This window comes from Hypanus sabinus, chromosome 10 (assembly GCF_030144855.1).
Source record: "Hypanus sabinus isolate sHypSab1 chromosome 10, sHypSab1.hap1, whole genome shotgun sequence".
Lineage (NCBI taxonomy): Eukaryota > Metazoa > Chordata > Chondrichthyes > Myliobatiformes > Dasyatidae > Hypanus > Hypanus sabinus.
Window position 1 is genome coordinate 56327462 of NC_082715.1, and position 26365 is coordinate 56353826.

Below are 26365 nucleotides of genomic sequence, written 5' to 3' on the forward strand. Positions count from 1 at the left end.
CCGAAGATGTACTGGGTAGTTTAGTTGGTCACTGTAAATTGTTCAGTGATTAGGTTAGGGTTGTGGGGCTGCTAGGGCAGCATGACTCGAAGAGCTGTAAAGAGCTGGATACTCCACACAGCATCACCAAATAAATATTAGCATTTATATTAAGCTAGATGGGAGAGGTTCAACAAGATTCAACAAGAAAGTGTTTGTTTCCTTTATCTTTTCCATTTCTTAAAACAAGTTCTAAAATTATTTATTCCAAATAATGTTTCCAGATTCACTTAGAAGTGAAGTATGAATTAGAAAAGACAATATATACCTCCCAACAAGTATCTTAATTCCAAAATCTGGTCAAGAATAAATATTCACTCAAAACAGTTGTGGTAATTGTGTTAAAGAAATTTATCTATCTTACTTTGAAATGGATTGAATTGAGTTAATAATGTTTTACAGCCAGTCAAATGTGTAAAATTGTTCACCTTAATTGTACCTTGATATTTTTAAGTTAGGTAAACTGTAAATGCTGTTTAAGTAGGAAATAGAAATCAGTTTGTCCTTCAAATTGGATAATATTTGGCAGCATTTCTTTCTGTATTAAAGTGCACTACATTAAGTGTAACAACTTCAATTTTGCCTCCTGAAAGAATATGAATTTTATTAAGTTGATAAAACTTTAATTAAAGATGTCCTTTTAGAGGTGTTCAAAATTTATCTGAACGCATTCAAAAATTTGTTAGTGCTGTATCTATAAATAAATCCTAAATTAATCTAAACAACATTTATTTTAACAAACAGCCAATTTTCCCTGGAAGATAATCAGACTCAAAATTATCATCCTAGCATCAGGGCCGCAAGACTATATTTCAGTTCGTGCTTGATTGTGAAAGGAGATAGCTCACTTTGCCCACAGAACAATCCACACAATGAGCTCAGATTTGTTTGTACCTTTATTCTTTATCTGTACTTTAACTAATGCTTCACTGCTGTTTGATCCTCATGCATACCTGGCATCTGGGATTGAAACCCATGTATTCATGACACTGCTCACAGTGGTGGTAGGTATTGTAGGCAGCATATTTGGATAACCTAATACGCGTTGTATGGCGCCGCAGATAGATGTCGTCATCTTTCTTATTGGCTATGTATCCTGTTAAATTCAGGGATTTTAGTAAGTCAAATAAGCACTATACAAGCAGAAATTCTCAGAATTTATGTATGAGCTTAGAACTTGGTGCAATAGGTTTGCATAATTCCATTCATCCACTTAATGAACGGAAATACTAAGCAACTCACTGACCCAACTGTGTCCAAACAACTGGAACTATATTAAACTGAACCAAAAAACTAAGTTCCCCATGAAGACTGATTAAAAAGTATGTTAGGTAACATAGCTCAGAACTCTATAATCCTCAGAACCATCAATTCACAATTAGGCATCAATATGTAATACAGTAAGCTAATGTTAAATGCCAACACAGTGCGGTGGTTCTGCTACCTTGCTCCAATTAGATGGATTCATATCCTTTCTAAGATGGAGGCATTTCAGGTAATCACAAAAGATGCACAAGACAGATCAATGTCTCTGTGCAGGAACTTGGTGGTACCAACGCACAAGAAAACACATGAACACAAGAGATGCTGCAGCTCTGGTAATCCAGAGCAACAAACACAAAATGCTGGAGGGACTCATCACCTCAAGCAGCAGCTACGGAAATGAATAAACAGTTGACGGTTTGGCATAAGACCCTTTATCAGGACTGCATGGAAAGGGAGAGGATGCCAGAATAAGAAGAGGGAGGGGAAGGAAGACAAGTGAGAAGGTGATAAGTGAAGGACGGGGAGTGGGGGATGAAGTAAGAAGCTGGGAGGTGATAAGTAGGAAGAAATGAGATGAAGAAATCAGATAGGAGAGGAAAATAAATCATGGGAGAAAGGAAAGGAGGAAGGGCACCGAGAGGAAGTGATAAGTAGGCGAGGAGAAGAGGTAAGAGACCAAGTGGGTGAATGAAAAAGAGAGAAGGGGGAACATTTACCAGAGGTTGGAGAAGTCAATGTCCATGCTATCACATTGGAGACTATTTAGGCAGAATATGACATGTTGCTCCTCCACCCAGAAGGTGGTCTCATCATGGCAGAAGCGGAGGCCATGGACAAACAGGAACGGGAACAGGAATTAAAATGGTTGGCCTCCGGAAAACTCCTCCATGGAATAGAGGTGTCCAACAAAGCAGTACCAACGTAGAGGAAGCCGCATCGAGAACGAGGGAGCAGCAAGACAGTAGGCAACCCCAACAGATTTGCAAGTCGCCTCACCTGCAAGAGCTGCTTGGTCCCCTGGATGGAGTGAGGGAGGAAGTGAATGAGCAGGTGTTGCACCTTTGCTGCTTGCGGGGTTAAGTGCCAGGAGCGAGATCAGTGTACAAGGGAATCACAGAGGGAGTGATCCCAGCAGAAAGTGGAGAGGGGGTAATAATGAGTCTGGTGATAGGATCCCATTGAAGATGGTGGAGGTTGTGGAGAATGGTGGATGTGGAGGTGACAGGAAGATGGGGTGAGCACATATTCTGGGAAATGGAGATGTGACAGAGGGGAACATCAATGGTGGAGGTAGGGAAAACATGGTCTTTGAAGAAACAGGACATCTCTGATGTGCTGGAACAGAAAGCCTCACCATAGGAACAGATGCAGCAGAGATGAAAGAACTAAGAAAAGGGAATTGTATTTTTACACGAAACAAGGTAGGAAGAGGAATAGTCCGGATAGCTGTGGGGATCAGTGGGTTTATAAAAGATATCAGGAGAGTTTGTCTCCAGAGATGGAGACAGAAAGATTTAGAAAGTGGAGTGAGGTGTCAGAAATGGTTCCTGAATTTAAGGGCAGGTTAGAAGTTGGAGGCAAAATTAATGAAATTGACAAGCTCAACATTCAGTAGTCAATGTAGCACAGAAAGAGTTGGGAAGCATTACCAGGGAAGCCTTGGCATTACTTCAACAAAAAGGCAAGCGTAGATAGGGCCCATGGCTTCACCTTGAGCTTGGAGAAAGTGGGAGGAGCCGAAAGAGAAACTGTTGAGGGTGAGGACCAGTTCCGTCAGGCAGAGGAGGGTGGTGGTGGAGGGGAACTAGTTGTCTTTGTGGACAATAAAGAAGTGAAGAGCTTTAAGACCTTTTTGATGGGGGATATAAGTGTATAGGGATGGGATATCCATAGTGAAAATGAGGTGATTAGGGCTAGGGAATTGAAAGTTGTTGAGGATATCAAGAGCATGTGGAGTGTCATGGATATAAGTGGGAAAGGACTAAATCAAGAGGGACAAAATGGAGTAGAAGTATGTGGACTCAAGTTCAATGGGGCAGGTGCTGGCAGAAACAATGGGCCTACCTGGTGATGCTACAGTGGGCCCCTGATAGCTTAGAGAGCAGATCTTGATACTGGCAGAGTTGTTCTCTTGTGTGTGAAAAGAAAACCTCCAGTGCTTAAGGGGCTACTCAACCAGAAAACTCTTGAGAAACCAGAGATGCTGTTTTTTTTAAAAGATAGATAGGTTGGATAATTGTAATCTCATCACAGAACCGCCCTTCAGCCCAGCTCATCCATGCCAATCAAGACTTCTATCCGAGTTGGTTTAATTTTCACATGTTTAGCCTTTATCCAACTAAAACCTCATTGTGTAAGTACTTCTCCAAATTTCTCCTTAAACTGTGATTGTTACTGATTCTACTGCTTCCTCTGGCAGCTTGTTCCATACACCCACTGTAGTCTGTGTTTAAAAGAAATGCCTCTGAGGTCCCTATTAAATCACTGTTCACACTTTAAACCTATGCTTTTGAATTACAGACTCGCCTACCCTGGAAAAAGTCCATGACCATCCACCTTATCAACACCCTTCATGATTTTATATCATCTGATTCATCACAACCAATTTTCAAACATCAGTTGACTATAATCTACAATTTTCAAAAAGAGATAGAAGAGTTAAATAACCTTGACTTTAATAACAGCAGCGCTAATGAAAAATACTGATACCCTTATAATCCAGCACCACTAGCATTTTAATCAAAACACACTTAATGCTGGAGGAACTCAGCAAGCCAGGCAGCATCTATGGAAAAGATTACAGTTGATTTTTCTGGCCAAGGACCACGACCATCAAACAATATATGCAGGTCATGCGGTAGAAACAGAAATGAATTTTGACCTTTATTGTTGGCAAGGTCCTTTGAATAAATTGGACTGCCATCTTCATAGTTTGGATCATGGACTGTGTAATCAAAAAGCAATTTGCTGAAGGTTTCCAAATCAGGCCACAGTAAGCTTCCTTTCTGTTGTGAAACAGAATGTTCTTTAACACCTAAAAGATCAAAGAGAAATAGGGAAAATTATGAGGTTATCCACTCATTATGGTTCTTCACATTTCCAGGAACAAAGGTTTATTATGTGAATAAATAAAAACATTATAATACAAGTAAATCTGATCAGTCATTAGAAGGTATAGAATAAGATCCATATTTATATACAAATAAATCTCCATAATAAAACCAATACCCAGACAATAAAAATTTCATTTTACTTTGTACATAGAATGGATCTTCAAATCTAAAAACTTTCAATGCCAAGCTTACATATTGGTTGTAAGTTGCTATATTCGTTCTTGAATCTCAAAACAAATTCTAAACCCTCATGACTAATGCTTTATAACAACTCTAAATTTATATTTTTCTCCATAACAGAATAAAACAGAGCTTGTAAAATTACCCTGTTAATGAATCAGGATCACATTTTATATCCGACTGATGCACTCAATGCACTCAACAGTTTGAACCATCTCATGATCTTTATTTACAGTCACACAAAATCAATTTTACCTCCAGCATATTCATACTCACATTAGTTTTCATGACTGGATCTGGTTCTAGTACACATCATGGCCATTTAAAAAGTTTCAACGCTGTAAGACCTCTATTGAATATCACTATTGTCATAATAGGGGTTTGTTAATAACTCTATTTACACCAAAAGCAGGATTATTAGCAAAACCATAATACTACCTATCATAGTTTTTTCTGTGTGCCTAGATTCACCAATTTTTTAATATCATTCATTTACAAGAAGTGCTTGATATTTGCAAAACTGGTAAGAATGAATCACGTCGGTGCAGATCTGGATCCAAGTCCGAATGATAGTGAAAGATATTACTAGAAGTTGTTTTTATTATTAAGTAGTTTCATGAGCACCATTATATCTTCCAGATTTAAAAAAATTCCATATTTTTATTTAATGAATTGAATCTAAATACCCCCACTACTGTCAGAGATGCTTTCTTGTGTTCACAAATCATAGTCTAGGTATGCTCGTTTCCACGGATGCTGCCCGACCTGCTGAGTTCCTCCAGCTTGTTGTATGTGTTGATTTCACCTCAGCATCTGCAGTGTACTTTGTGTTTAATAGTCTAGGTCTGTATACTAGTCAAGTAATTTGACTACTTTGCTACTGCACTCAGGTAAATATTCTGTATATAGCCTGGTCATCCAATTATAGTAAATCATTAAATATCGGTAGATATTCGGCAGTGCTAGTTATGAAAAACAGATTACACATTTTTATTAGAAGCATGGTAAAAGAAGTGGTAAAACATACTTACAGATAATTGGGTGAAATGTATACAGGCAAGTATCTCTGGTGTTGTGCATTTTACTTCACACGAAAGTTGAAAGTTTGGAGAACTCTTTCGTCAAGGCTATACTATTCAAACTGTTTCAAATGTGAGGTTATTGTTAAGGTGAGAATCCAGATCTTCTGACTTCTATGTCAAATAACTGTCTTTTCTTGCGTATGCTTTGTGAAGCATGGTTCAAAAACCATGCAACTTTACACTTCATAGTTTGGAAAGCTGAGAATCACCAATGTACCAACATTACCAACACTGAGACTGCACATCATCTCAAAGTTACCAGATTCACTGGGTGACAATGGTGAATACACCTTATCCTTGTTATATGCGTCTTCAGACAATGCGGATTCAGTTATGCATCAATCCTATTTCTACCAACTTCTCCTTATATACGTCCAAAACTCACTGTTATACGAGGCTGTCGGGACAAGAAGCATCGCTTTCCTGCCAATACAAGTTACGTGCGCACACCTCACAGCCTCATTCCCGCCAGTCTCGCATTGGTTTTGGCAGCGTGTGGACGTGCGATCTTGCGCTCTTAAACTTTTGTTGTTATTACCTACGGTGCACTGATTTTGTGCTTGAAATATTTAACTCTGCCTCCTAAGCATCCTATGTCAAGTCCTGGGCCATCAGCCAAGCAGCAGAGAACTGCTTTAACACTTCAAAAAAAGTTGGAAATTATAAACAGGGCGGTGTCAGGTGAAGGTAACACAGCTCTGGGACGCTACTTTGGCCTGGGTGAGTCCACGATCAGAACCATAATGGAAAATGCTGAGAAGTTAAAAAGTGCAGTGATTGATTCATCACAAGTGTCTTCAAAGATTGTTACCAAAGTATGTCACCCGATTTTGACAAAAATGGAGAAAATGTTGAGTTTGTACATTGAGCATGAAACAAAGAAAAAAACAACACTCAGTGCCGATCATCTTCATGTGAAAGCTTTGGAAATTTATGGTTGCCTTTGTTCAGAGACTAGTGAGGAAGGGTCAAGTGATATTGTTACCTTTAATGCAAGTAGGGGATGGTTTTCTAAGTTTGTTAACTATCAGGGGCTTCACAACTTAGCTGTGCGTGGTGAACAAGCTAGTGCTGACCACAAAGCTGCTGAACACTACCCTTTGCAGTTGTGGGCTAAGATAGCTGAGTTCGGCCTCACATCAAAGCAGGTGTTTAATGCAGATGAGACCGCTTTTTTGGAAGCGTATGCCGAAACACACTGTGTTCCAATGCTGAAGGAGACTGTAAGATGAAGCCTCTCTTAGCTTACTATTCACTAAACCCCCATGTTCTTAAAGGTCTAGTACGGGGGTCGGCAACCCGCGGCTCCGGAGCCACATGTGGCTCTTTTACGTCTGTGCTGCGGCTCCCTGTTGCTTTGGGAAATAATTGGTTGTGGCGACCCTTTTCCTGGCACATCCCAACCGACTCACAATTAGATAGCCTACGGGGGTTTGCGAGCACAGAGCTTTGGAGCCTCTGCGCCATGGGGGGCAGGTTGAGGGAGGCTTAAAAGTGAGGCTGAAGATTTCGAATAAAGTTTTTTCCTTCGACTGCAGTTACCGACTCCGTGTCGTAATTTTAGCGCTGCGTGTAGCACACCGCTACATGGTCAGTATTTAATTAAAATGTATTTTATGTTAGTTTGTTAGTTTTTGAAATGTAAATCTAAATTTGAAGATTATGGTGATCTTGTACAATCTAAATAAGACGTTGTGGCGACCCATTTCCTGACACATCCGAACCGGCTCACAATTAGCCAGAGTTCAGGCTAAGGGAGATAGCCTACGGGGGTTTGTGAGTACGTGTCTTTTGCAGCATCCGCGCCCATGGGGGGCGGGTTGAGGGAGGCTTAAAAGCAAGGCTGTTTAGTTCGAATAAAGCTATCTTTGACTGCAGTTTACTGACTGCGTGTAGCACACCGCTACAACGTGTTTTTATCGCTGGCTGTCCAGAGAGGAGGTGCTGAAACGCTTTTGTCGCATGTCTGGAAGAAGTGAAAACTTTCCTGGGCAGCAAAGGGCTCAACTTTCCTGAGCTGGAACAGCCAGAGTGGCTGGAAAAGCTACACTTCATGGTAGACATGACAGCGCACCTGAACACGCTGAACACAGCTCTTCAACGGGGTAAGGACGTACAGCCCTGCACATGTTGGAGGATGTTTTGGCATTCGAGCGCAAGTTGACGTTGCTTGCCAGAGATTTACAGAAAGGCACATTGTCTCACTTCCCCAATTTGAGAGAGTTCAAACAAGGTCACGACATGATAAATTCGGAGTATTTACATTCTGCAATCATCGCAATGCAAACATTGTTTGGGAAACGCTTCTGTGAGTTCAGAGAGGAAAAAAACACATTATCCTTCCCGGTCACTCCCCTAAGCATCGATCCATCCCTACTGAATACGACTGCATTGTCAGATGTGAGTCAACCTGAACAAGTATGATAAATATTTTAATTGCCTATTATTTTACGTATATTCATATGTTTTCATTGTTCAGTGAAATAGTCCTTTTATTTTTCAGGTTGACAGCTGGCTGACGTTATTTTTGGTTTGCTGCTGGCGGCAAATTTAAGTTTGGCGTTTTTCATAAATACAAGGACTCAAATAGACGTTGAGTATTTTACTTAAAAGTAACCTTCAACCCAACGTCTTTTTTTCGGAGTTCAAAATGTTTTTGTTGCATGCAGAAATGTAATTTTGTTTTCTCTGCAGGAGTTCATCAATTTCATAAATGCAACACATTATAGTTTGTTTATACATAGCATAAAGGCAAAACAAAACGTTGTATGCAGTGTTATTTCATTTTAAATGTCAAACGGGTTTTGCGGCTCCCAGTGTTTTCTTTTCTGTGGGAAACTGGTCCAAGTGGCTCTTTCAGTGGTAAAGGCTGCTGACCCCTGGTCTAGTATGTTAACTTTCTATGATTTATTACATTGAATATTACCTTAAATTGATCAAATATAATACGAATGTTGCCTTGTGGTACTGTTTTTGTGTCGTATTGGTATGAAAATGTGAATAAATTACAGATAATACAATTTTAGGAAGCTCTTCAGAACGCATCCCTATTTGCTCCATTTAAATAATTAATCGCACTATGCGTTTCCTATACTATGTGTTGACTGCGAGGAACGTATCCCCCACATACAAAGAGAATAAGGTGTACTGAGAACTTTGCCACCAGTAGAACTGCAGATCTGAACAACTGTTAGAAACAAACTTTTCAAGATCATACTAGAGACCCACTTACTGAGATTAATTTCTTCCTCATCATAAACATCTACTTCCATCAGTCGAATCAACATCCTCGACAGAATACTGAGGAACTGCAGATAAGCTCCAGTCTTCCCCACCTGAAAATAATGATATAGGTAAGGGGATGTTTACAAGAAATCCATATAAAAATTAAGGCTGCAGCAGGAGAGCATGGATGAAATAATTGATAAATACACCATCCTGAGATGTGCGTAATCACAGCTGACTGTTATTGCTATCTATTCTGTTGGATAACTGCTGCCTCAAAATCGAGCCTACATCTTTAATGAACCTGCCCCAAACTACTTAGAACTGACCCAGACTTCTGAAGAGGGACATTCACTGACAGTCATCCTGGAACTCATTTTTGGTATGGAAGATATTCAAGAGCAGTAGATTCCATGATTTTCTCAAACACCCAAGACATTAGTGGAGATGACAGATTCGAGGACGTCACACTTTCCTGACTAACTGTGGTAGAGATTACTATGTCTGTTGAAGCCAGCAGTCAAACTCCAGGGGACCAATACTCCCTTCTTCATTGCAGGAGCTTGTGTGGGAACACTTCAGGCAATAGTTAAACCAAGAAGAAGCAAATGCTCACCATCTTGAGATCATGGAGCAGCCATGCTGAAGCTGTGCTCAACAACAGCATCAAAATTGCTTAATTCAATGCTGCAAGAAATTTACTAAGATGTACAAAATATTTGACCACAGCACCTGCAGTGCACTTCGTGTTTAAGAAATTTACTAGCAAGGATATTCAAATGTCGTTATTAACCTTTCGCAGCCTTAGCCTCAGCTCTATGAAACGTAGTGTCATCAGTCACCCATCAACCACCTTCTTCAGCACGCCTTTTCAACATTCATAGCTTCTCCTCAGGTACTTAATGCTGTTACAAGTCTCACTCTCCCACACATGCACGCGTGCACGTACACACTTCCAACTGCTTGACATACTCACCTTAACATAATTCTTCATGTGCACTGATGACCTTCAAACCCCTTCACGAGGAGGCAAAAACTCACAGGAAGCTACAGTGAAGTCCCTGGGGATAAATGCAGCTGTGTGACCTTATCTGGTAGAAAGAGGCATAGCTCTCTTCTACTTAGCAGCCATTACTCAAGCTGCAGGCATGAGTCTGCAGGCCTGTTAAACAACGATTCAGCGGTGGCAGAGGCCCAAGGAGACAGCTGAGGGCTTTGCACATTTCCTTTTGCATGCCGGAACACCACAGAGCACACCAAGAGTTGCACCAGGGTTACAGAAGACGCAGACAAGATGGTTAAGAGTTAGCCTGTCTAATCAGGGCTTGGAGAAGTGAACTAGATAATAGAGGAAACACTGGTGGGATGAGGGGTGAGGTACAAGGGAAGTCTGCTAGGGGAATACATGTCAAATAACTAAGTTAAAAGTGACCTACTCAAATCAAGTTTCCTGTGTTGGCTGTATCTGCTATGGAGGTAAAGAATTACACGGGGAAACAAGCAGATCTCCATAATGTAAACAAGTGGTTTATTAGTTCTCTGGCTATAGAAAATTAATGCTCTATTTGGCAAAAATCCCAGAACTAGCAGCAGCTTTGTAATATAAGTCATAGTTATATTTGTCAAAATATTTTTACTCTACTGTGGAGCACTCAGTGTGGTTGATGTTATCTAAATCATTCAATGGATATCAATTTGGCCATCTAAACTTGTTCTTAATTCAGAGGTGCAATTGACAACCTCCATCTTTTCCAGACAAATGTATGTAAACTTCACACATAAAACAGAACTGGCACTCCTGGGTGAAGGAGAAAATGAATACCAAATCCAGGCAGTGAAATTCTTAAGTGATAATTCATAAGATAAAGCTGGCATGGAGCCAAAGCTCTTTGAGCAAGCTTAAGTAAGTGAGTCAAAGTGTACAAATTACCATGTGAGACATCATCAACATTGGTCACACCAAATTCTTCCCTCTGCATATCATAACTTTTATTTTATAATGATGGTATATACACTCAATGACTACTTTATTAGGTACACTGCTCACTAATGCAAATATCTAATCAGCTAATCGTGGCAATAACTCAATGCATAAACACATGCAGACATGGTCAAGTGGTTCAGTTGTTAATCAGATCACTGAAGGGTCCGGAAGAAAGCAGCCTTATTTGTTAGGTAAGATATAGCATGACAAAATGTCAGTAACTGACAGATTACTCTAGGAGTTGAAGGAAGAAATGACAGAGTCATTTCAGAGCAATGCAGATATGCAATGGGAACTAAGAAGTTGCTGATCTGTACAATGTTTTAAACAAGGTGTAAAACATAATGACCAAATGGCAGCATCTGCAGTAAGGCATATTTCAGCACTTTCAATTAAGGAAATATTACTCTGTATTTACAGTAGAATGAGAAATAGACAGAGTTCCAATGGCACAATTATGCTCATCAAATCTTAGTTCTTTGAGGAGGTAACGGACAAGGTAAATTGAAGTAATATGTGGAATAAGAATGTTTGGACATCTGGAAAAGAGAAAAACAGAAAAGTGGCTTGTATTCACTTTGTGCCTTTCATAGTTCACATGTGAAATGCCTCTAATAAAACACTACACAGAAAAATGATGGAGGCAATTAACTATAAAGAAGGCTTGATTAAAATTGGTTACAAAGAAAAAAAACAGCAAGTAGGACAATAAAGAAGTTGAAGAATGTGAACCACAGTTGTTCTCATGAGGAGACTTAGCTGCATTCATTCAGTTGTCAAGAAACATGTGGAGGTGTATAGTTAATAGACCCTGTATATGAATGGAAAAAATTACAGAACCTAGATATTAGTCCATGTCCTATACTCAAACAGGTGTTTGAAGGGGCGTACACAGCTTCTAGCCAATAGCTTCCAGAGACACATTCAGCAGCCTACAGTGACTGACAATACTGGGGCATGAGGTCGGAAGCTTGTGCAGAGAACACCAACACACGTCTTCTCATTTCTGAACTCAGAGTTAAGGATCTTCCCTTTTTACCCCACGTCATCAGTTTGTAGGGAAAATTTGGCTGAATGTAACCAATGATTGAAATTCAGATTTATTTATCAAATGTACATCAAACCATACAGAAAAATGCATTATTTACATTAACAACTTAAAGATGTGCTGGGGGCAACCCGCAAGTGTTATCACATATTCCAGTGTCAACATTGCACATGAACAATGTTCAGCAGAACATAAGCCACAACAAAACAAAACAAGTCCCTTTCCCATCCTCTCAACCACACACTTACTCACACAGTCAGGACTCAACCCCAGTACGTGGTGCCTCTGGGCCTCCAGTCCTTGGACCCAGACTCACAGACAATGGGCCTCCAATCTTCTGCCCCTAACCTGAACTCGCAAACAACGGGCTTCTGACCTCCAGACAGGCTGACCCAGGAATTTTGAATTTTGGGTCTCTATCTCCAGACTCGCACAGACCCTCTGCAACTGGATCCTTCACTTCCTAATCAGGAGACTACAGTCAATGCAGATCAGAAATAACATTCCCTCACTGACAATCAGCACTGGCACACCTCAAAGATGTATGCTGAGCCCACTACTCTACTCTCTCTACACCCATGACTGTGTGGCTAGGCACAGCTCAAATGCCATTTATAAATTTACTGATAACACAACTATTATGGGCAGAATTTCAGATGGTGATGAGGAGGCACACAGGAGCAAGACAGATCAGTTCGTTCAGTGGTGTCTCAACCACAACTATACACTCAACATCAGTGAGACCAAGGAATTGACAGTGGACTTCAGAAAGGGGAAGTTGAGAGAACACACACACCACACATCATTGAGGCATCAGAAGTGGAAAGGGTTAGCAGTTTTTTGGTTATCAACATCTCTGAAGATCTATCCTTGTACACCATACTGATGCAATTAAAGGAGGGTTAGGGTTTGAGGAGTCTTGGTATGCCATCAAATCTCTTGCAAATTTCTACAGATGTACTGTGGAGGGCATTCTAGCTGGTTGCATCACCATCTGGTTTGGAGGGACAGGATAGGAAAAGCTGCAGACATATGTAAACTCAGCCGGCTCCATCATGGACACTAGACTTCCCAGCATCGAGGACACATTCAAAGGCGATGCCTCTAAAAGGCAGCATCCGTCATGAAGGACCCCCATCATTCTGGACATCCCCTCTTCTTATTGTTACCACCAAGGATGTACAGGAGCCAAAAGATACACACTCAAGGTTTCACGAACAGCTTTCTCCCCTCTACCGTCAGATTTCTGAATGGACAATGAACTTGTGTACTCTGCCTTGTTATTCTTCGCTATCTTTTTGCACTATTTAATTTTTTAATATATTTTTCTGAATGTAATTTATAGTTTTAAAAATTATTATGTATTACAATTTACTGCTGCTGCAGAATAACGAATTTCATGATATATGCCAAAGATAATAAATCTGAATCTCACTTTGATCCTGAGGAATTTTAAAACAGTTAACTGTTTAAAGAAAAGCAAAAAAATAACTGTTAACAGGCAACAGGTCAGTCAATACCCATTGAGGGAAAAGTTAAGTTAATGTTTTGGATATGTTTCTCTAATACAAAATGAAAAGCAGGATCTCAAAATCAGGAAACCATCATGGGATCATAAAGCCCTTCAGTTCAACTGGTCCAGACCAGCTAAAATGCCCCATACAAGCTGATCCCGTTTGCCAGTGTTCAGCCCATAACTTTGTAAACTCTTCTTATCCAACACACCTGTCAAAAAGATGATACTGTACCTGCCTCCATCACTCCACAAAGATACCACCATTTGTGTGAAAAGGCTTTTAATTTACCGGCAGATGCAAAAGACGTAAATTAATTATTTTTTGGAAAAATTAATGCTCCGAAATAATGCACAGGCCAACATTATGAATGGATTCTTCTATTTTCACTCTTTTCACCTAATGATCTTGTTCTGGAAGCTTCCAGGCCTACACTTTATTTTGTCACTAACAGTTTCTTGGGGCTTCCACGACCAAAAGGATCTTTTCACCCTAATATCAGGAAAAGCTTCTGAGTTTCCAGATATGGGAATCTAAATGGAAGTTCGAGAATTGAAGTTCTAATATGGGAGCGAGAGCCACAGCGTGGAGGAAGAAACGGCAGCTTATGGAAAGGTTACACTCACGCACACAGTCCATGCTCTTATAGATTTAGAGGCAACACAGATCTTTGAAAGATTCCAGTTACTACTTCTAGAAATGCTTCTCTTTAACAGTAACAATCAGCTGAGGAATACGGGCCAAGACTTATTAAAATGGACAATTTTGCTTGGGGTAGTGAAAATGAGAATCACTGTTCTCAGACCCATGAACACATTTCAAGTAGTCACTGGAGGATGGTACGACAGCAACAACAGAGATAATAACATCAAACCCTTCGGCAGCATGACAGCACTGTGGAGAGAGAAGGAATGCATTTTGTTTGGAATGACAGCAAGCATGTAATAAACATAGAATAGTACAGCACAGTACAGGCCCTTCAGCCCACAATGTTGTGCCAACCCTTAAACCCTGCCTCCCATATAACCCGCCACCTTAAATTCCTCCATATGCCTGTCTAGTAGTCTCTTAAATTTCACTAGTGTATCTGTCTCCACCACTGACTCAGGCACTGCATTCCCCGTACCAACTACTCTCTGACTAAAAAACCTTCCTCTAATATCCCCCTTGAACTTCCCACCCCTTATCTTAAAGCCATGTCCTCTTGTGTTGAGCAGTGGTGCCCTGGGGAAGAGACGCTGGCAGTCCACTCTATCTATTCCTCTTAATATGACACAGAGCACATAGTTTCATTTCATAGCCATCTTTTCCAAACTGCAGCATACTATAACCTGCATTCACAATATGACAAGGATCCATATATAATCCCCCACCTTTAAAATTTCATAACTGAACATTATAAAGCTCAGCAGCAGTCCCCTCTCCAAAATGGCCCATGCCAACCAAGATTCCCAAATCAGATAGTCCCATTTGTCTGTGTTTCGTCCACTTCCCTCAAACTTTTCCTATCTGCATACCTGTCCAAGTGCTTTTTATATATTGTTAATATACCCGCCTCAAACATTTCCTCATTCCATATACTGACCACCTTCTGGGTGAAGGAGATTTGCCCCTCGTGTTCCTGTTAAATCTCTTTTACCTCACCTGAAACCCATGCCCTTTAGTTCTTGATTCCTCAACTCTGGAAAGGAGACTGTATGTGAATACAGCCTTTCCATGTCCCTCTTGATTTTATTGATTTCTATAAGATCACCTCTCATTTTCCTACTCCTCGATGAAAAGTTCCAAGCTGCTCAAACTCCTGCTTAACTCAGCCCTTTCAGTCTCGGCAATACATCTGTACTCTTACTAAACCCAAACACAATACTACAAATGGCCTCACCACTGTCCTGTTCAACTGAAACATAACATCCCAACTTCTGTACTCAGTGAAGGCCAGTGTGCCAGAAGCCCCCTTCACCATCCTGTCTACGTGCGATCAGGGAACTTCATCTCGTACTCCTAGGTTCCTTTCCTCCACAACACTCCCCACAGCTCTACTGTTCACTGTTCCTGATATCCAATTAGCTACATCTCACTGGATCATCTGCAATCTAACCTTCCCGAGCAGCCTTGGATGTAGCTCTTAAAATTCTTTTTCTGACAATTACACAGTCCAAAGTGTAATATTTCTGAAGCCTTGGGCATCTTTCTCTCCTAACTATGGTGGGGAAGTAGTAGGTTACACTCCACAGGATGGTCCTCTAACTTCTACGCATACTGCTAATTTGTGTAAGGCAGAACTATGCTCTGGCTATGGCAGGTGGCAATCAATAAATCAAGAACAAGTAATTTAGATGTGCACAACCAAAACGTTACCTTCTTATGATCAAAATTGATAAGGGACATCTTCTGAACTCAGGTGTGCTATGGCTGAATTTGACTTTCTTTTTAATCCCCATCCCAAATTAAAACAACAGTCATACAATATTCATGTTCCCTTTCGATCTACTCCTTCCATCTCACCTGTGGTGGACCACTCAGCAGAAGTCTGCGGGGATGAAACATCTCAGTTCTACTCTGCATCTTGTTAAAATCCACATGGTTTTGCACAGCTGCAGTCCACTGGCGATAGTACAGTGATTGCTCAGTGGAAGTCATAATTTTAGCCAATGACGGATGAAAGGGAGTAATCCATTGAACAGAATGATGAGGAAGGAATGATGATAATTTGGCCACTCCAGCATTGTCCACTTTAGTAACTATTTGGTAGACCAATTTTGGGAGAATCACAGTTGGTGGTTGACTGAATGCTTTTGCCTTTGGGCAATGCGATGACATCTGTCCTACAATGGGAGTCTGAGTAGAGGAAGGGTCTGAAGAAATTGTCTTTGAAGTTTTCCTTGAGCTTTTCCTTTTGGTGTAACTTTGATCTTTTTCTGAATGCTTTATCTCACGTTTAGATATCTGCTTTATGTTATCTGATTTTAGCTTTGACATCTCTCTGGTGGCAGTACTGTCCTCAACATTAACAGAATCAATATTCAATGGATATCTTGCAGAATTATCTCCTCCAGACCCTGAGAAATGATCACTATCGCCGATCAAACCTAATTTTGACATAGAAAAATAAAGAGATGAGTTTGCATCAGATGGGAAATTGTAATATTTGATTAATTTATCATTTGGTCTATTATGTATTGGATTATGCATAATCAAAATCCAAATCTTTTTCTTACTTGAAGCTTTCGATGACTTGGATGAAGCTGAGTGATTAGAATGGGAACGTTGTCTTTTAATGCTGCTATTCTTAGCCGAGCCTTCAACTGTTGACACTAAAATAAAGAGCCACAGAAGAGAAATTGTAATAAGAGCCCACTTGTTTTCTGTTGAACAGATTCTTGTGGTCCTTGGTACCCTGTTGCTGTAGTAATTGTCATCTTTGAGCATAGCCGACGGGCATAGAACAGCATTAAGACTCTGGTACATCACAGCCAACCATGTACATCAAATGCTTAAAGCCAAATAACTCGACCCAGACCAGCGATAAAGGCAGGGCTTTCCTTGCTCGGTCCTTTGCCATGGTATTAAAAACAGAACAACAATCAGCAGGACCATCTTATCCTACTTAGAGTTACATCTACAAGTCTCTTAAAAAGCCGAGGTTTTGGTAAATTAGATATTTCAAAACAACTTGCCTTCAACTGCAACACTGTCTTCATCATCATCAGTGCTGCCTGGCTTATCTAGGTCACTCTCAGAGGGATCATTCATTGTTCCTGTCTGCACAGTGACATCGGGGACTATGTAACAAGCAGCCAGACCCAGTTCTTGTTCCAAAGCAGTTCGCAAAAGACAAGTTGAATTTATTAAACGCAAGTCATAGTACTTTGCAGATCTGTGACAGAAGCAGAAAGCTGAAGCAATCCCAAGCAAGTATTCAAATTATTCCATTCACAGAATCTACTGATTACTTACTATATAAAACTCTGTATCTTACAAGAAGGTTAAGGAAATTAGAGCAGGGACAAAATTATTTTAAATATATGCCAGTGTGTGAGGTCTCAGGGGTAACCATTGGCATCAGTTTTCATGTGCACTGATACATGGTGGGGCTTACTCAATACACTTTTGCCTGACACTGACCAACTAGCTGAAAAATTTGTAGGCGTTCAAGCACAAGTTGGAAACTTATTGGTCTTCCAGCACAGCTGGATGCCTGTAAGGTACACAGCAGACTGGCACAGACCAGGCTGCAAGAGAAAGCGCTGATGGAAATGTGGAAGCTCAGTGCAGCCAATTCAAAGGCTCTGTGGGGAAGGACTTCTGTGTAGGCTCCTTCCACTTCTACATAAGAGCGACAGATTTGGGACCACGTGAGTGGCTATAGTGCTATGTTTGTTTGTGTCTATTTCAAAGAGTTTACAATACTTAAAGTAATGATCATTAATGTTCAATTATTTCACACTGCTTATTCCTATGTACATACAGTATATCCTGTATATTTATCATGAATAAAGTCTATTTTTGAGAATAATACGTTATTCACCACAATTTACACTGATTATTTAAAACAATTCAAATTAATATAATTGATAGAATATCATATGTAACTTGTTACTGGTCAATAAACTGATCAGTGATTACTATGTCGAGTTTCCACTAACTGCACTTGTTTGTGAGTTGACACGGAGATTCAAAAGTTATGTTAAATATGTGCAAAAACATTAACAAGATTTCTTAAAATGTCTGGAAATTTCTTTAAAAATTTTCTGAAAGGCTTACCATAATATGTAAACCTTCATTATTTTGTATAATATTTCAAATAGTTTAATTAATACAACAGAAAATAGATTTATCATAGAAAATTACCAGTATACAGTGCAGTCACCATTCTTAAATCTATCAAAGGATATTTTCAAAAACAAGTATCGATAGAAAATGTTTCAAAGTGTTGCCTAATTGCACTTATTACTGTCGGCACTCCAGCCAACAGTAAATTCAAAGCTCTTGGGCAGTGATCACGAAATTTAAATCAAATTCTGAAATGAATTCTGGGATGCTGATTAAATACTGTCATAAGAGCCCAGCCTTTTGCTGATAGGTCAACACTGCATGATACACTAAGCAAGTTCAGACTTGTGGGAGAACAGAAAGTGGACATGTTGTGAATGAAAAAACAGACAGAAGAAAAACAATGACAAAGCGGTTAAAGATAAGGGAGAGGGAGTGGAATGAAAAGGAACAAGAGAATTGTAGCGGAAAGAAGTGAAGAAGAAATTAATGTTCACTAAGTGAAAGGACTTGTAAGCAGAGATATTGAAGCACTGCGGGTAGGTCAGACTACAAAGAATTTTGGGATTCAAAAGAAAAATAATTATGACCTAATTATTGCTACTGAACCTTTATAGAAAATTCAATGAAATTTACCAAATTAGCTTATTTAATTTACCAAATTACAGTCTCTGTCTAATCAGTCAAATGCCAAGACACCGGTGATAGACTCAGGGATTCTTCAAGCTGCAACACTATCAAGCAGAGCGTAACTGCATTATCAACGGACATTTTCTTGCCTTCTATTACCTATACATGTCCATGCTTTCTAGTAGGAAGGTTGATTACAACATTGATCAAAGTAGTTGATTTATCAAAAAGAAATTATAAAACCATAAAAAATGCTTGCCCTTAGGGCTAGAATTTCTTTTAATTGTCTTAAAATAAAGTTTTTGAGACAAAATCTGTTGTTGTCATAATTATATTCTGTAACAATTTTGAGATCAAAATCCAGTTTGATAAAAATGATTAAAAGTTGAAATAAGTTAGCCTTTAAAGGATTTTTTAAAATGTAGTTATTTTCAGTGTCTGGAATTCACTCATGAGGACAACATTTGTTGCACAAATGCAAATTCCCCTTGAAATGATAGCTCAGCAGATCATTTACAGTTGCAAGAATAAGTTTATAAACCCTTTGCAATTACCTGGTTTTCTGCATTAATTACTCATAAAATGTGGTCTGATCTTCACCCAAGTCACAATAATAGACAAAACACAATCTGTCTGATCTAATAACCACAAAAACATTGCACTTCTTTTGGTCATTATTGAGTACACCATTTAAACAGTAACAGTCTAGAATCTCTGGGATAATGCCTTCTACAAAAGCTATTTAGATTCAGTGAGGTGTGTGTTGTAGAGGTGCCCTGCCCCTTCAAAAAAGATACACAAAATCAGGTCACTGACAGAGAAGGTTCTCTTGAGAAGCTCCTCGAGAGAAATCTCTTTGTGTGGAGCATGACTCGATCAAAACAACTTGAGGATCTTAGAAGAATTGTAGAGATGCATGAAGCTGGAAAAGACTACAAAAGCACTTCTAAAGACATGAGTGTTCATCAGTCCAGAGTAAGAGAAATTGTCTCCAAATGGAGGAAATTCAGTACTGTTGCTACTCTTCCTATGAGTGGACAACCTACAAAGATCACACCAACATCACAATGTGCAATGTTGAAGGAGGTGAAAAAGAACCCAAGGGTAACAGCAAAAGACCTGCAGAGATCTCTAGAATATGCTAAAGTCTCTGAACAAGAATGGTGTTCATGGAAGGACACGATGGAGGAAACCACTGCTCTCAAAAAACAACCATTGCTGCATGCCGCAAGTTTGCAAAGACCACCTGGATACTCCACAATGCTTCTGGGACAATATTTTGCGGACAGATGAGATAAAAGTTGAACTTCATGTCAGAAATGTGTAGTGCTTTGTTTGGAGGAAAAAGGGCACTGCGCACCAACACCAAAACCTCATCCCAACATGGTGAAGCATGGTAGAAGGAGCATCATAGTTTCAGGCTGTGTTGCTGCCTCAGGGCCTAGACAGCTTGCAGTCGTTCAGGGAACAATGAATTCAAAATTGTATCACGACATTTTACAGAAGAATGTTGGGGTAGCAGTCCGTCACCTGAAGCTTAATAGAAGCTGGATGACGCAACAAGGCAATGATCTGAAACACAAGAGTAAATACAAAACAGAATGGTTTAAAAAGAAAATTCATGTTTTGAAATACCTAAGCCATTGTCCAGATCTTAACCCAATTGAGATGCTGTGGCATAACCTGAAGAGGGCTGTTCATGCAAAGAATTCCAGAAATCTTGAACAGTGTGGAAGAATGGTCTAAAATTCCTCTAAGCTGATGTGCAGGGCTGATCAACAGTTACCGGAAACATTAGGTTGAAGTTATTACTGTACAAGGGGGTCACACCAGTTACTGAAAGCAAAGGTTCACATATTTTTTCCAACAAATACAAGTATTATTAGATCATTTTTCTCAATAAATAAATGAACAAGTATAATGTATTTTGTGTTTCAATTGGGTTCTCTTTATCTAGTTTTAGAACACACGTGAAGATCTGATCACATTTTGGACATATTTATGCAGAAATAGAGAAAATTCTAAAGGGGTCACAAAGTTTCTAGCACCACTGTATATGTCAAAGACATAGGTCAGCTTTAAAGGTTTCCATCCCTGAAGCTCTTTAGTTCTGTTTTTATTCTCTCATGTGACCTACCAAGCTATTGCATCAAACCACTAAAATGGAAACAAAAGACCTTTGTCATCCTTGTTGTAATTTTGCTCAGAGATTCAGAGGATAGCTTTGTGAAAACACAAAGTCATCTGAAACAACAACTATTAACTCTTTTCCATAGATGCTATCTGAGTTCCTCCAGTATTTTGTGTGTGCTGCTACAAAATGTTAATGTTTTTAAAATATCATAATTACTTTTGAAAACATGTTAACTGCTGGAAGAACTCATCAGGTCAGAGAGCATCCATGGAGGAGAATAAACAGTCGACATTGTGGGCCGAGACCCTTCTTTCAGCAGCAAGTGATATTTGATTGAAGCAGGGGAACTGGTCAACCTGAATCTAGTCACACACAGTATTCTTGATACCAGGGAATGCACTTCGTTTATCAAGTTCCCTTTCATTATTCTGGTGAGAAATTTCAGCCGGAAACAATCTCATGTTTTCAAGATGTTGCCTACCTTGGAAAAGATTCTCCATAATGATCAGTACCAGACAAGATAAGTATGCAGGGTAGGTCTTCAAGATCCAAATAGGTTTGAGGTACCCAATCAGGATCTTCTATTTTTTGCCACTCCTTTCAAAACAAAAGACATACTGTAATCAAATGGTAGTATACAACAATATCTACTGAGTATTCAGTCTGATCTGTTCGGTAGAACCAATGCTCCTATCTGTAGATCAAATGAAATATTGTAAGAGTTCACAAAAAGAGAACAGTGAACCATTTATTTGGTCACAAAGGTGAGAAAATCTGTAGATGCTGAAAATCTAAGCAAAACACACACAGACTGCTGGGTGAACTCAGCAGACCAGGCAGCATCAATGAAAAAGAGTGAAGTTAGTTAATGCTTCAGGACAAGACCCTTCACCAAGATGGTCTCAGCCCAAAATGACGACGGTTCACTCTTTTCCATATATGCTGCCTGGTTTACTGAGTTCCTCCAGTATTTTGTGTTTGTTATATTTACTTAGTCACATGGGCTTGATGACTATTTTTCAATCTGTTTGCAGCCGTTGATACCAAGCTGCAGGGATTTACATCATTGATAAACAGAATATTATATATGTAGATAAGTAACTGCCTGAGACCCAGATAAGGTGAACAAGCTGGCAGTTTGTGAAATGACAAGAAGTAGTGTGGTACTTAAAAATTAGAAGGTCACATAATTAAAGTCAATCGTTCTGCCCAGTGTGGCATAACCATCTCTTTGAAAGAGCAATTCAGATTTAATATGATTTTTTATTCTCTTCCACAAATACCTTTATTTCTCACTACCCAATTCATTGAATAGGGTTTCAACTGATCACTGTGACAAAGTACTTCACACTTCTGCAGTTTTTAGAATAGAAACATTTCAGTTAATTCCCCATTTCACTACATTTGTGATAATTTTAAACTGACAATTGCTTATCATTAAGCAAAGTTCCTACTTGTCTTATGTAAATGCTTACTAACTTTGGAAATATTTGTCAAATATCCTATTATCCTTTATTGCTCCAATGGAAAGCAGAACATTTAAAAGCTAATTAATACTTTTGGAATAAAAACACAAAATTCTGGCAGAACTCAGCAGGCCAGACAGCATCTATGGGAGGAGGTACTGACGATGTTTCAGGCCGAAACTCTTCATCAGGAGTGAAGTTCACTCCCGATGAAGGGTTTCGGCCCAAAACGTCGTCACTACCTCCTCCCATAGATGCTGTCTGGCCTGCTGAGTTCTGCCAGCATTTTGTGTTTTTATTTATTTCCAGCATCTGCAAATTCACTCGTGTTGCCCCTAATACTTTTGGAACTACAGTTAGAGCTGGAATGGAGGAAAACAGCAATCAATGCCCATGCTGCAATGAGTTTACACTTGGTTGCGTGGATTCCAAACTGGCTTCCCAAAGAAGATAAGAGGGAGGTAGGAGGTAGTAGATGGACCGTATTCAACATGAAGGTCCATAATTAGTGGTCTTCCACGGGGATCTGTTGTGGGACCCTGCTCTTTGTGACTTTTTTTGGAAATGACATAGATAATAAAGTGCAAGGCTGACTTAGCAAGTTTGCAGATGATACAATGGTTGATGTTGTAGATAGCAAGGAAAGTTGTCGTAGGTGAAAACGGGACATTGACAGGATGCAGAGCTGGAAAAGTGTGAAGTGATTCACTTTGGAAATCGAACTTAAAGGCAGAATATAAAGTTAATGACAAGATTCTTAGCAGTGTGGAGACCAAGATCCCTCAAAGTTACTGTAGTTAAGAAGATATGTTGTGTGTTGGTCTTCATTAGTCAGGAAACTGAGTTCAAGAACTGCAAGGCACTATTGTTGCTCTAAAAAAACTCTGGGTAAACTGCACTTGGAGTAGTCTGTTCAGTTCTGGTTGTCTCTTTACAGGAAGGATGTGGAAGCTTTAGAGAGGGTACAGAGGAGATTTACCAGGATTCCACCTGGATTAGAGAATATGTCTAATGAGGAAAGGGTGAGTGAGCTAGGGCTTTTTGATTTGGAGCAAGGGAAGATGAGAGGACAGTAGAGTGTACAAGATGATAAAGATACACTGACAGAATGGACAACTAGAGCTTTATTCCTCAGGGTGGCAATGGCTAATACAAAACGAAGCAGTTTTAAGGTGATTGGAGGAAAAGTATAGAAGGGATATCAGAAGTAAGTTTTTTTTAAAACACGGAGAATGGTGGGTGCATGGAATGCCCTGTTGGGGGTGATGGTGGAGTCAGATACATTAGGCACATTTTAGAGACTTTTCGATAGGTACATGGATGAAAGAAAAATGGGGACTATGTATGAGAGAAGGGTTAGATTGGTCTTGGAGTAGGTTAAAAGGTTGAAACAACATTGTGGGCTGAAAGGCTAGAACTGTGCTATGTTCTGCTTATTTCAGTACTGTAAGCTGTGAAGTAAGTATTAACCAGGTCGACCTGAAGACAAAAACAAATCATTCTTACATTTTTAGGAAAATACCATGTTAAACATCTGACAGATATTCTACTATTTAGTTTTATCCTGAAACTACTGCGATATTATCCACTGTTGTTTATTGGAATGTCTCAAGGTAAAAGAAGTCCATAGCTTTTGAGGTGTCATTAATAATGAGGCTCCATCCATTCAAATAAAATGAAATGGAAGACAGACCATTTAGGACATAATGCCTATTTAGCTCTAAGACAGAAAGAGAAGAGTACAAGGATGTTAAAGACTTGAATTTAGATTACCTCAGGGCATTGTAACGTGTTTTCAGATGAAAATGTAAAATTGAAGATTGTAATTGTGTTAATATTACGTACAATGTCAAATCAGGTCACATCTTTTGTTAATGACTTGCATAAATTAATCACAAATTGAACACCAGAATGTTCATGAGTGGAACCCCAGGGATCCATAACAATGACAAACAAGATCAACAAGACGATAGCAGGTTAAAAGCTATATTGGAAATCATTATTTACATCAGATCATTTCATTTGAGAGCTAATTTGAGTGCACAGGTCTTTTCGTGCCATTAGTAACTGCCAATAAACACCTACAGGAAATAATATTTTTATTTTAATGTACACCAAAGTACAAGTGGACATTATTCCATCTGGTGAAGGAAATGAAGATTGATGGCTAAAAGAAGATGAAATTACATTAGTCAAGTGAATTTCCAATAAAAAGGAGATTCCCTATCAGACGAGGACCATAAGACATAAGAGCAGAATCAGGCCATTTGGCCCATCGAGTCTGTAACGTCATTCAATCATGGCTGATCTTTTATTCACTTCCTCCCCGTAACCTTTGATTCTATAGCCAGTCAAGGAACTATCAATATCTGCCTTAAATACACCCAAAGACCTGGCCTCCACAGCTGTCTGAGGTAACAAATCCCACAAATTCACCACCCTCTGGCTAAAGAAATTTCTCTGCAACTGTGTGTAAATGGATGCCCCTCTATTCTGAGGCTGTGCCTTCTTGTTCTAAGCTCCTCCACCATGGAAAATATCCTTTCCACATCTACTCTGTTTAGACCTTTCAACGTTCGAAAGGATTCAATGAGAGTCCCCTTCATCTTTTTAAATTCCAGTGAATACAGGCCCAGGTCCATCGAAAGTTCTTCATATCATACCCCTTTCATTCTGGAATCATCCGCATGAAACTCCTCTGAAACCTCTCCAACGCCCCATCCTTCTTTGATAAGAAGCCCAAAACTGTTCATAATACACAAGGTGAGGCCTCACCAGTGCCTGATAAGGCCTCAGCATCACATCCCTGCTCTTGTATTCCAAACCTCTTGAAATGAATGCTAACATTGCGTTTGCCTTCCTCACCACCAGCTCAACCTGCAAGTTAACACCCAAGTCTCCTTGCATCTCAGATTTCTGGATTTTCTGCCCATTTAGAAAATAGTCTGCACATTGATTTCTATTACCAAAATGCATGACCATGCATTTTCCAACACTGTTGCCAATTTCCTTCCTATTCTCATAACCCAAGTCATTCTGCAGCCTTTTTGTTCCCTCAAAACCAATCTTCATATCTACAAACTTGGCTACAAAACCATCCATTCCATCGTCTAAATCATTGATATACAGCATAAAAAGAAGTGGTCCCAACATTTGTTATGTACCTTTAGGTCTTTCAGCGTTTTGGGCACATTCTCCCTTGTAATAGTAACTGCACTTACTTCTCATCCCTCACACCTTCAACACCTGGCACACTAGTGTCCTCCACAGCGAAAACTGATGCAAAATACTAATTTAGTTCATCAGCCATTGCCTTACACCCATTATTCCACTCTTAACTCTCTTTTATTTTTTTACATACTTGAAAAAGCTTTTTCTATCCAACTTGATATCGTTAGCTAGCCTGCTTTCATATTTCATCTTTTCCCTCCTAATGACTCTTTTACTTGCTTTCTGTAGGTTTTTAAAAGCTTCCAAATCCTCTATCTTCCCATTAATTTTTGCTTTGTTGTATGCCCTCTCTTTTACTTTTACATTAGCTTTGACTTCCCTTGACAGCTATGATTGTACTATTTTGTCGTTTGAGTAACAAAGACACAGAAACATAGAAACCCTGCAGCACAGTACAGGCCCTTCGGCCCATGACGCTGTGCCGAACATGTACTTACATTAGAAATTACGTAGGGCTACCCATAGCCCTCCATTTTCCTAATAGTCTCTTATCGTACCCACCTCCACCACCGTTGCCGGCAGCCCATTCCATGCACTTACCACTCTCTGCGTAAAAAACTTACCCCTGACATCTCCTCTGCACTTGCTTCAAAGCACCTTAAAACTGTGCCTCTCATGTTAGCCATTTCAGCCCTGGGAAAAAGCCTCTGACTATCCACATGATCAATGCCTCTCATCAT

General features: G+C 39.6%; 1 protein-coding gene across 1 annotated transcript in view; it reads right to left on the reverse strand.

Moving 5' to 3' along the window:
- The window catches only part of greb1 (growth regulating estrogen receptor binding 1), a 185956-nt gene that overhangs the window by 19614 nt on the left and 139977 nt on the right, over window positions 1-26365 (reverse strand). Inside the window, exons 21-27 of the mRNA XM_059981878.1 lie at window positions 21470-21585; window positions 17129-17328; window positions 16670-16765; window positions 15957-16540; window positions 8913-9015; window positions 4187-4339; window positions 993-1135 (exon numbers count right to left, since the gene is read on the reverse strand). Coding sequence (XP_059837861.1) covers window positions 993-1135; window positions 4187-4339; window positions 8913-9015; window positions 15957-16540; window positions 16670-16765; window positions 17129-17328; window positions 21470-21585 — 1395 coding nt within the window. The remainder of the gene's footprint in view (window positions 1-992; window positions 1136-4186; window positions 4340-8912; window positions 9016-15956; window positions 16541-16669; window positions 16766-17128; window positions 17329-21469; window positions 21586-26365) is intronic.